At 44.3% G+C, this 12,116-nt stretch overlaps 1 protein-coding gene across 1 annotated transcript in view; it reads right to left on the reverse strand.

Annotated features, from left to right (window-relative positions):
* Positions 1-544: 544 nt before the first annotated feature.
* LOC128894681 (frequenin-1) overlaps positions 545-12,116 on the reverse strand; it is a 35,104-nt gene continuing 23,532 nt past the window's right edge. Inside the window, exons 3-8 of the mRNA XM_054156597.1 lie at positions 8,875-8,899; positions 8,718-8,766; positions 8,120-8,209; positions 7,477-7,555; positions 7,095-7,183; positions 545-2,316 (exon numbers count right to left, since the gene is read on the reverse strand). Coding sequence (XP_054012572.1) covers positions 2,149-2,316; positions 7,095-7,183; positions 7,477-7,555; positions 8,120-8,209; positions 8,718-8,766; positions 8,875-8,899 — 500 coding nt within the window. The 3' untranslated portion in view covers positions 545-2,148. The remainder of the gene's footprint in view (positions 2,317-7,094; positions 7,184-7,476; positions 7,556-8,119; positions 8,210-8,717; positions 8,767-8,874; positions 8,900-12,116) is intronic.

Below are 12,116 nucleotides of genomic sequence, written 5' to 3' on the forward strand. Positions count from 1 at the left end.
GTAATACCGGTGGTAGTTTACCCGTTAAATAATGTATCTCTTCGCGTTCCCGTTCGAAGCACGCTGCCACGAAGAATATTTAGTTCGCAGCGTTTCGCTTCTCCTTTGGCGAGAAAGTTACGTGATCCTAGCGAGACTCGCTGCCCTTCCCTTTCTATCGCACACGTAATTCGAATCTCGCGAAAGAGTTTCATCGCGCAAATGGAAACGAAATTTGCTTTCGTTGCGAAGGGGGCGCGGGAGGTATGAGAATACGAAGAAGAAAGGCGAAAGAAATTGTCTTTCACCGCGCGCCAGCGAAAAAACCGTCTTGCTTTTCCAGTCGAATAGAAATATTATTATCGATTGTGATAATATCCTAGTAATAATTACTCTAGTACTCGAATACGTATTTGAGTCACCGAAGCGCTCGAGTATTCGAAGAGTGGCCTCGCTTTCAGCTCCGTGCGTATTCTCTTTCCACTTTGAATCGACCACATTTCGCTTCAGCTGCGTTCGCCGCTCCTTCCGTGGATTTTGTTCTCCAGAGGTTTTGTGTAGTTAAAAAGGCTAGGAGAAATGCCCACCCTTTCCACCTCCCTCTCGCTTTAATCACTTCCTGTCCTCTTTCATCCCCGCCCGCCCTCCGTTTCCATCCCTTTCAACGCGCTTTTTTATTACGGACGCGCCGCGTAAAAATCATCGCGAGCGGACAACGATAAGGATCTTAAGCGGAGATCGTCGAGCGCAACGGAGTGATCGAGCGACGCGAGTAAGGTTTAAAAAAAGTGACGGGAAAATTGGCGTTACCGTAGTCCGGATCCCATAAAAATGCAAATGAAACCGTAACTGGCCCGTCGCGATAAAAGTGTTGACTCGTGTACACGAAATAGAACGGTCGAAACAATTGTTCGCTGGCTCGAAAATTGGCAGAATGGTAGCCACGCGAGCGTACAACTTTTCACCGAGCACGGTACAGCGATCTACGATAAGTTCTCGAGTAAAAGTTTCACGCGTAAGCTCTGCACGGAATCGATAAACAGACAATGTACTCGGCACGCGTTCGCTCTCCACGCCTGCCTTCGTCTACCTCTTTTCTATTATTATTTCAACCGCAACTTCGCTGGTTTCTTTGGTTCGAGCACGCGCGCGTGGAAGCCGCGCGACAGCTACAAGTTTCTTCTTTGTGATCGACGTCGCAGTTTCTCTCGCGCCTTTATTCGCGGTTCGATTACTCGAATCCCCGCGCCTGCCCGCGATGCATTTCGACGGTGACGTTTCCGTTTCTACGAATTCCGAGTTCTCGCGCGTCTATACTTAAAAACGATACACGTAACAACGAAACTCTAGTCTAATTCCGTTTCGTTGATCACGCGAAAATTGCTTTTAAAGTTGAGGATGAAATAGCTGGTTTGATTAAATTCGTCGGAAAGCAGCGGTCGCGTACGAGAAAAGTTTCGTTAATAACCAGCAATAACGTAGACCGAATGAAACTTTGATCGAGGAATAGGTGCCAAGCATGCGTTGTATTCTCGTTGTTCGCTTCGTTCGCCGTTCGTACAAAAATAGTCGACGATTCGGTTGGGTACAAAGAACTAGAAAACTAACGACTACTCGACATCCACTACGCGATACTTGCACGCTTTCTAGGGATACCGTCGCGCGATTTTCGGTACGATCCAATTTAAAAATGGAATGTAGTCGGCTACGGGAGCGGATGCTTTAAACGCTCTTGTACTCTTCGGTATGGCGTAAGAGGATCGAGAAGTGAGCCTGAAACATCTAAATCTACTCGAATACGTACCTGCAACAAGGTGCATTTTCTTTTTAAATTGGACTCGACGATCATCTACGACGATTATCTACGGAATTTCGGTAGAATCGTGCAAACGGGAAGAAAATCGTTTCTGCGATGGGAGAGAGGAGAAGAAATTGTCGAAAATAGTCGCCTCGTGCCGCGTCGATGCGTGTATACCTACGTATGCGTGTACGCCGGCTGCATGATCTGTTACGGAGGAGTTGGCTCGAGGTCGCTCGCTTCGCTTATCCTTATCGTTCGAACGATTGATTTTCCACTATTCGCTTCGACGACTGGAGTGTTCGGGGCGACGACACGATCGTCCGATTTCGAACGATCGGTGAATCGTTTCGCCCCGACGGAGATTAGCATTACTCCCCGCCCAGTGATAACGCCTGCACGATTCTTGGGTCGGCCTTGCTACCCTCCCGGAACTCCTCGAGGGTCAGCTTGTCGTCGTGGTTTTTGTCCATTTGATCGAAGATCTTGTCCACCCTCTTCTGCGGCGTGTTCTCGTCTTCCGCGTGTGGCTGTTGACCCTGAAACACCCCATACCCGATGCGTTAAGCGAGTCTCTATATCGGTTTATGGTTCTCGGCGACGACCTTGCGATCTCGGCCAACCTGTCATTTAATTCAACGTTGAACGCGATATTCGCGATTAGTATTTATATTAGCTTTACTTAGGGGGTTAGTCGCAGTCAGGAAAATGGAAACGGACAGTTTCTTGTGTGTGTGTTTTTTTTTTTTAAGGTATTAAATAATAATCTTTATTAACGAAATTTCTAAGAATCAAGTGGCCACCCACGCCATCGCCTGGTATGACGAAATGAACTAACCTTTTTTTCAAACAAAAATTCTTTTATAGTTGTTTAAGACATACTTCGGAATATATCGGGTTGTCCGGAAAGTCCATGTCGATATAGAAATTGGCACGAACTTTCTGGACAACCTAATATTTACATTTCGTTAATAAAAATTATTATTTAATACCTTAAAAAAAAAAAACACACACACACACACAAGAAACTGTCCGTTTTCATTAACCTGCGACTAACCCCTTAAATAACATCTCTGCGAAGTTTGACTTTCAGCGAAGGGTCGGCGAAACTAATCTCTGGGAATTTACGTGAGAAGCAGGCGAATATGAGATTGGACTCGAACGAAGTTGAACCACGATCCCTGCGAGAAATTTTCTTCGCGGAAAGTATCAGTATGCAAAGGAGGTGCTTGCGTATTCGCCCGTGTTGACAATTTCGCAACTCGTAAGGAATTCAGGAAGTAGAAATGAAAACCGCTAGATAACATCGGTGCACGGTCTGTAGAGAGAATGAAATTCTATTCGCGGTGTATAAAATTTGTTGATACCAGCCTTGATTGGGTGCATCCACCTTAATAAAGATACAATCCTTGGCCTGAACCGCAACGACAATGAAAAATCAAAGCTTCGTAGTCAGCGGGTCTTCGGAGAGCAAAGCAACGCTATCGGTTAAAACGTCAAAGAGATTCGTACTGTCCATGAACTATCGATTTCAGTTTCACAGCGGAGGGCAAATATCGCCCCGAGCAAAAGAATAATTCCACCGAATCCTAGTACTCGTTATATCCGTACAAATATCGAGCTTAACACGCCTCGCATACACGATAATAAACATAAACGAAAAACCGATGGATTATTAAAGCTGAAAAATTTAATACACCCGCGCGTCCACTTTTCGCTACGCGCTCGAAAATACCGAGATATGAAGAAAAAAAAATATCGGGGTGGTGAAATTTTAACCCGTAACAACGCTTTCGCGCTGCGATATTTGCTAACATCCGGAAAAATGAAACCGACCCGAGCGGCACGACGCCATTAGCAACAACCGCGCCGCACGAAAACGCTTCCAATCTAACCGCAGTCCAGATTTCCCCTGTGCGTTTCTGAAAATCGCTACGGCTAACAAACTTGAAAGTCCGCGGAATTTTTGGATCGCGTTGAAAGACAAGCCTCGAAACCCGGAAATTTGTCTAGTTCGTCGTTTCGTATATTTAGAATTTCCATGAAATCGACGATGCGATGAGGATGAAACGGAGCGTCAAAGTTCGCGAGAGCTTTACGTAGGTACATAGGCTCGAAACGAATCGGTAATTTAGAACGGTTCAAACCGCTCGACAGCTTTTCTTCCTGTCGCGTTATCGTTTTTTTCGGTTCGTATAGCTTTCAGCCGAGAGCTTAACATTTATCGGCGCTTTAGCGCGCCTGAAATCAGGGTTAATTATCGTCGCGATTTTTGGCCCTGATATTCACGAAGGCGAACACGAAACCGTACGTATCGTCTGTTCTCATCTCGTTCTGTGAGCGTTGGACGCATTAAGCTGTACTTTTTAATCCTTAGACGCCCACGCGATCTTATACCATGCGAGATACGCGAGGTCTTACGCTGGGTGTCTTTAGCGAAGAATTAATATTAACGCGAGTATTCGATCATGGTTACGATCGCGCATAAATGAACGTAGCGTTTCCGATCGTCGAACATTTAATCTTAGCCGCGATATTTTCTTCTTCTTTTTCCCCTTTTTTTTTGCGATGTACTTTGTTCCGTATGTTTGCGTTATACGTGTTTCAGGAGAGAATAATCTTTAATCTCGCGTTTTGCGGTAGCTTGAGAAAGAAAAATTTGCATCGTTTGACGCAGTGGTCGCGTTAGCGTACGCTTCGGAATATTATGAAAGGTAAACGTAGCCGATACGCGTCCTATCTCGTTTAAGGCTTGAATTATAACGCGACACTGTGCTCGCTGGACGAGAGAAATCATTGGATAAAAGTCTTCCTTTGTCGTTGGTGTTCTGGTTTCGATGCAGCTTCGCTCCGCGTACACATCAAGACTCCGGAGGATTAACGAAGCGCGTTTTTTTTGAATGAAAATGTAAATTACACCGAGGACCGGCAAACCGTTACTTTCCCCTGAATTAATAGCCCACAATGCGCCCCCTCCTTTGCATTATGTTACCAGATGCGTATTGTTCATTTTTAACTAATACAGCGCATCGAAATTCACGACCTAGTTTAGCGAATCTGAACTCCGACATCGCGTATATCGCTGCTGAAAAAATGTAGAGCACGCTCCAATCTTTCGAATAAATTAACCATTTTTCATATAGTCGTAACTGTCTCGTTGAAAATATTATCTCGTGACGCATCATTTGGGTATCACCCGAGTACAATTTCGTACGCAAATTACAGAAATATTAATATTTCTGTAAATTCATCGCGAAGAGAAGCGCGACAACTTCTTCGCAGCGTATATTTAAGTCAGGAACTTTGCACGGTGTTTGAATATTCGGTCAAAGTAAAGAGTCCGTGATGGTTGCCTATAAAGTCGATAACCCTGATAAGCATAATAGCGACGATAGCGCGGCGCAAGTGTACATTTCATCTCTCAAAAGTAAACTTTTCTATTATCGAATAACGATTAAGGCTATCGACTTTACTTTATAAACTGGCTGCGCAAAAAGTCCGAGTTCCTCGCAAAGGGAAGTCAACGAGAACCGAATCGTTTACTCCAGATATCACCGATACCATTAAGATGTACCTGATGAAGTTGATTAACACATTCGATTCTATTCGCGGTATAATAGTTATGAAACGACTCCGTTCGCTGGTGCTACCGGTCAAATTTTTTCAAATTGTCACAATGTAAAGTTTGACCTAATTTTCCACTCGTCAAACCTACGTAATAAATTTTGATTTTGCATCAGGGAGATCGAAAATTTAACGCTCTTTCGAATGGTGTACTGATTTTTAAGTTTGCACGGTAATTTAACGGAGTTATGGCCGTTTAAAGAATGTCGAGTCGAAAGCACAGAAAAAAAAATTAAAAGTGAAAATACTCGAGAACAAGGCGACACAAAGAAAATGTCTAAGAGTAATTTTTTGTTGGAAATTTGTTGTAGAATTGACAGCCTGCGGACTTATACGTAGACACCCTGCACGTATCGAAATAAATAAATAAATAAATAAGAACTTTGCAGGGTTGGTCGCGAATATCGCAAATATGCCGTAATTACGTTTCGAGATAATTATTTTCGAGTTAATACGCGGTCGTCGGCATAAACGATTTCCTTGATCGACGTAATCTCTGACCTAATCCAGATCTGGTTAGGCTTCTCCCGCTTTTCGACGCCAATGCGAACCCGACATGATTGATAACGCCGAGTTTCTCGTAGCGTCGATGTTCCGCGAGGAAATTCGAGCATCGATCACGCTAAGATTTTCCACGGGTTTCCCGAGCGATCCGCGTTAGCGAGAGCAGCGAGCATTTAGTTCGTACGCGACACGGAAACCTGCTCGGGAATAGCGATTGTTTTCTGGAATTCCTTCGCGAGATTTCCCGTGACTATTTAACAAAGGAACAAAATTCCATTTATATTTCTCGATTCTACCCTATATTACACGCGCTCTTATATATAAACTCGTACGTATAAATTCGTGCGCGAAAAAACTGTTCGTACCGATAAAACGTGCGCACACCTGTGACACCCTGCATACAAATCGATAACGTATAAAGTACCATTTTCTTGGTTGCATGGACGACACGGACCATTCTGCATACTCTGAATGTTACGTTTCAGTTGCCATCGGTTACATCGCGGTCGTGTTCGCGAAACAGTTTCGACGAGCAATCGATTCCCGTGAAACGAAACGAAGACCCGTTCGACTTCGTCTGCCACGACATATTTATTACCGCGACGTTCCTCTTTTTTTCTCAGGACCATCGAGCCAAAGAGTAATTGTCTCGTCTTTTCTCCTCTATCTTGCCGCCTCGGCTGCACTCCATTCCGCTCGACCAGCTTCGCCAAAGGTTGTCCTCTTGCATCGGATAATTGATTCGCAAACTCTTCTCGATTCACCGCCGATTCTTTTATTCTCCGGCGTTGTCCGTCCTCGGGATCGAGCCAAGCGACGCTTCTCCCGCCGCGAGATCCAAATCGAGGACGAAAATGGAAACAGTTTCTTCGGAGGAACTCGATGCGACTCATTTTTCGCAAGGACTCGTGAGCAAGGAGCTTCCTTATTTATTTTGAAAAATTGTGCGTTACTTCCTTGTTCGAAATTATCCGCGTACGATTACGAAGCCCCGTCGTCGTCGATGTTCTCGCGGTTGATTAAACGAGGAGTACTCGGAAATTGCACGACGAAAGAAGTTGCTTTTCTTCGGGGAGAGCAACGGTCAATAACTAGGGAACAGGGGATTCCCAACACGCGTACATTGCCGGAGCAAAACGGTGCCGGATACTGCGAAGCTCCCTCGCAACCTTAAAAACGATGTACTCACCACCATCTCGTATATCGCCTCGACGATATTGTACATCTCCGCCCTCGTGATGAAGCCGTCGTTGTCCACGTCGTAGAGCCGAAATGCCCCTGGAAACGAGAACAAAACCGACTCCTCTATTGCTCTGTTCCTTTCAAACGTACGCTTCGTCTACTTCGTTGCGTTTCAACCGGTGTCTTTCGCCTTTCTACGCGATGGTCCGCATTTTATACGAATTAGACGAAAAGAAAATAAGTAAGAAAGCGAGTACGACTCGAGAATTGAATCGAAGTAGTACAGCGAGAGCGGAGGTACGCTCTGTATCGAGAAGATGCTTATAAAGTAACACCTGTTTCTCGCGTTTTAAAAACCACTCTAGCCAGGATAAGTAGGTTCTACTTACAATGGAGTTTCTCGTCCAAGTTGCCGCGCGACGTCACCGATAGCGCCCTTATGAACTCCTCGAATTCTATCGTGCCGTCCTGCGAGACAAGAATCGTTGGGTTCAGCTTACACTATCGACGGAAACGCGTGTTTTTAACCGACTTTGAAAAGGAGGAGGTTACTCGATTCGACATGTATATTTTATTTTTTTCCTATGTATGGTCAACGCGCGCGTGTACCAATTTATCGTAGAAATACAAGGTGGTCCACGCAATTGTTTCGAGTCAAGTCAAGTTGAGCATCGTCTTCAATAAAGACAGTTTTTGAAAATATCTCGAGAACTAATACTTTCCTTGACGTGGTACCCTAATCATTTTTTACGTAGAGCGAAGAGAAGACACGATCTGTGTAAAAAAAAAATATGCATTTCTATTTAAAGAATTGTTAATTGCACGATGCACTGCTGCATCTAAGAAAAAATTTAAAGGCCTACGGATGTAGTGCTATTCGAACCATTTATCTTTCTCCTTTGGCATTTTTTCGTAAATGCAATAACAACGACGTTATGACTTGAAACAATTACGTGGACCGCCCTGTATATTTACTCGATGTTCGGTTCGCGTCCGAACTCTGCGAACGCATCTAAAAATCGCGAGACTTACGCTGTTCTCGTCGAAGACCCTGAAGACGAGCGAGGCGAACTTTGATGGATCACCTTGTGGAAAGAACTGCTTGTAGATCTTTATGAAACCCTGAAATCACGCAATAGGCACATCTTCGATACGCATCTTCGGATTCCGTCTACGCGTGTCCACAGATCTTTGTTCAACACTTTCGCTGCGGATGACGCACGTGCGCGTCCTTTGCTTTTTTAGTCGGTTTAGTCGTATCGAGAGTCGAAATTTTAAACAGTCGGTACGATCCAAGCATTCATGTTGGTCCCTTCGTCGAAAGGAAGGACACCATTGACCATTGTGAAGCAATAGTATTCAAAAATCACCATAAAAAATAAATAAATTTCGAAAATATACGATTGTTTTTATTATTTTTCAGTTTTCATTTCTCTCGTTCGGCAATCATGTTACAAATAAAATATGTTACCACGAATATATGTTTTTCAAAATAATAATATCAGAAAATTTGTAAGAAATTTTGTCATTAAAAAAAAAATATCGTAATTGCAGCTCCCAGGGAACGGCTACTTATTTTCGTCCGCAGCGAAAGTGTTAATCAACACGCACGGTCGAAATCAGGTCGTACCTGTTCCGTCAGCTGGCCGTCGGGGCAGTCCTTCAGGAATCCTTTGTGCCTAAACAAACAATCGGTCAACGTTTCATCGAACTTACATTTACTCCCAGGATGAAAATGATTAAGCGTTAAAGCTCGCGCGTTAAATTCTTTGGTTCCTAGAACTCACCATTGCCGAATCTCCTTCTCGGTAACTGAAACAGAAACGAGAGGGAAATGCCTTTAATCGAACGCATAGCGCGAGTGACAGAAGCTGGGAAAAAATGTTCGTCGAACGGGGGAGGAAAAGATCGCGACGTTCAGGTTGCTCGCGTCACGCGCGGTGATTTGTCGCTCGATGGATCGTTCCTCGATAAATTCGGGTAACGTTCTTCGACTACTCGATCTATCGAAGCCGGCGTATTCTTTCCCGTCAACCGGTCGAATCACTTAAACGTCGCACAATGTGAAAATTGAATTTCACCTACAGAAATTTACATAGTTGTTCCGAATTTCGTGTTGTACTTTGCACCACACCGTTGGTGTACGTATCCTGGACCGTTCGATTACCTTACAAAGCCCGGAAATCCTGGAAATACGGCAACTTCCGGTCTTTAACGGGTCCGAAAATTTCCCGCAATGCAGACCATCGTTCCAGCGATAAATTCAATTTATACGAAAGCGGTAGGGCAGCCTGCAGACGATCGATACAGCTGATTGTCAGCGAGAAAAATACTCGACGGACAACAAAAGTTCCTTCTACTCTGGGCACATTTCGCCGATCCGATTGCGCGATATATCCTTCGCGATTTCAACAGAACGTACCGACCGGGTTGAGCCGAACGCGTGGCCCGCTTTTTTTTTCGTTTTTAGAGCGTCGAAAAAAATATAACCGCGCTCCAGATTCTGAAAAAAACCGAACGATCATTACTGGCTGCGCGTCAAAGCGATATACCGCTTCTTCTATAGAATTCTGTTTCTGAGCGAATGAAAAATTAAATACACGCGAGATACGTACGTACTACGTACCAAGTTCCATACTATAGCGTTACGCAACAATGTTGCCGGCACGTTTATAAGGGTGAAAACCGTATAGAAACCAACCTCTCCGGCGTGGGAGATAATATTATAAAGGGACGTTTCTTGTGTCTATAAAAAGTTCAATCTCCAGAGAAAGAGTACGTTGGCCTGACGCGACGTACAAAAGTTGACGGTTTCTTTAGTAGCCATCCGAGTCTCCTTTTGACAGACCGCGCATACATAATCTTTCTGGCTCGTCACTTCGGCCGCGCTCGACTTTTACGGCCTTCGATAAATTTGCGCGTGGTTTTCGAGCGAGCACGCAGACACTGAGACAAGGCCGCTTCGTTTTTATTTTCCTGGCTCTTATTAAACGAAGAGAAGCGGGTATGCACAGCGTTCGGTCGAAATTTAACTTTCTGCATTGCTTCGCGTTTCGCGGTGCTCCGATTGCGAGGCTTATCTTGCGGACACGGTGGTCGTTAGATGTCGGGAGTCGATGCCGTTTAAATTTTGGAAAAGAAAAATAGAATGAAATGGCACTCGAAAAAGATGCGGTGCACTAATTGGCTCGACAAAAAGATGGAAACGCTGTCGTAAGCGCTGATCCTCGTTAAAGTTTTTTATTCGTACAGCGCATGTCTTTGTCCACGAAAAACCCAATTACAACTATCGCGTAATCTTCCAAGTCTCGAAACCAATTCATTAAATTATTAGGTTGTCCCGAATGTTTCTTTCGCGAGTTGCACTCAATTATTTGATGTGGTCGTGTCGATATAAATAGACAATCTAATTTCATAGATGTTCGTGTTGCGCAGTAATGGAGCAAAATGAATCGTTCACAATTCAATAATGTAACACAAAGCACAAACTATTGCGCATGTATTACTTATTAATAAAGCGAAAGAAACTTTTGGGACAAACCAATAAATTGTTGTTTAGACTCCTGATATTTTAATCACAAATATGTGTTACACGTGTTCAAATTAACATCAGCTTTTTTTCGTAGAGCTTTCGGAAAGACCCGTTCTTTTTCAGGCACGCTTTTATTTTTCTTCGGTTCCCTTTTCCTTTTATTCCGTACTTCGTCGAATCCCGTTACAATTCAAATGGGCACTCGATAAAGCGAATCCGAAGAGAATTATACTTCGGCTGCGTCCGCAATTCTATTTCGCTATCGTCTCTCGTGCTCCGTAGAACCCATGGAATTTTATTCATCGGTTTGTCCCGTTTGTAACTCGAGAAACACCCATTCAATTTTTCCGAATATCTACCGCGTCACGGAGCACGAGCGCACCGACCATAAAAGACATTCCGTTTTCTTTGATATCGCTGAATAATCTTAGAACACAATTTCGACGATTCCTAACGATCAGAGGTAGCGAATTACTAATTCGAAGAACGTCTCCGCAGAGAAAGACGTCGGGCGCCGTAAATTACGACGATTCGGATGTAATTCCGCCGACTCTTTCTGTCTCTCCATCTTCAGCATCTGGTAACGACGACAATTTACGCGCGGACGAACGTAAACAAGAAATTTGCAGAAATTTGCAGAAACGCGTCCGCGATACGTACAGTTCTCGCGATTTCTCTTTGGTATGTACGCGACAACGTCTTGAACGTACAATTTCCTCGGGACGACCCACCCGCGAATATCCCACCGAGAACGAAAGCATCCGCAACCGTCTGTCGCGGTGCATTTCCATGAAATTCGCGAACTTTCGGAACGTGGACGCAGTTCCTTCTACTCGCTAAACTATTTTGCCTTGAATTACGGTGAATCGGCGAAGGAATTGGAAAATGACGCTTATCCAGCCGCGAGGATCGTCGTTGCGGTAATGGTAATCGGTCTTTCCTAATCGGACATCAATCTTCGTTGTTCCGAGCCGAGCCACGGCCATCGTCAACGGGTTTGTTCAAAGTTCAAAATTGTCGTGAATTATTTACTCTTAGAGGTACAAAGCTTTGCGATATTGCGAAGAGAAGCCAAGTGCAAAGTGGGAAGACGTCCAACGAGATTCGCAGCTGGATCGAAGTTGGAAACATGGGAACTTTGAAGACTGTCCGAAGCGAATGGAAAGATCCGTATAAAGAGACAAGGACGATTCTTCGTCGCTCGAAGTTGGACCTTGGATTTGTTTCGAAAACTGGGCGGACCAAATGTCTTGCCTTGCCTGCTTTCGCGAAGGGTCTTATCGGCAAATAGGATATGGACTCAAGGATGCGTCGAAAGTGGAACGAGTTCGAAGTTACCGGCGGATATCGAATGCTGTTTAGGCCAACGGTTCTCGATCGTGTATCCTAGAGGATAGTTTAAAAGACTGAAATTCCCGAAGGATTCTTATTTTCTAGCTGACAAAAAAAAAAAACAGCTACTCCATCGAGGATTACTGTTTAAGGACATTGTTCCCT

Source organism: Hylaeus anthracinus, unplaced genomic scaffold (assembly GCF_026225885.1).
Source record: "Hylaeus anthracinus isolate JK02 unplaced genomic scaffold, UHH_iyHylAnth1.0_haploid 4, whole genome shotgun sequence".
In the NCBI taxonomy this organism is placed as follows: Eukaryota; Metazoa; Arthropoda; class Insecta; order Hymenoptera; family Colletidae; genus Hylaeus; species Hylaeus anthracinus.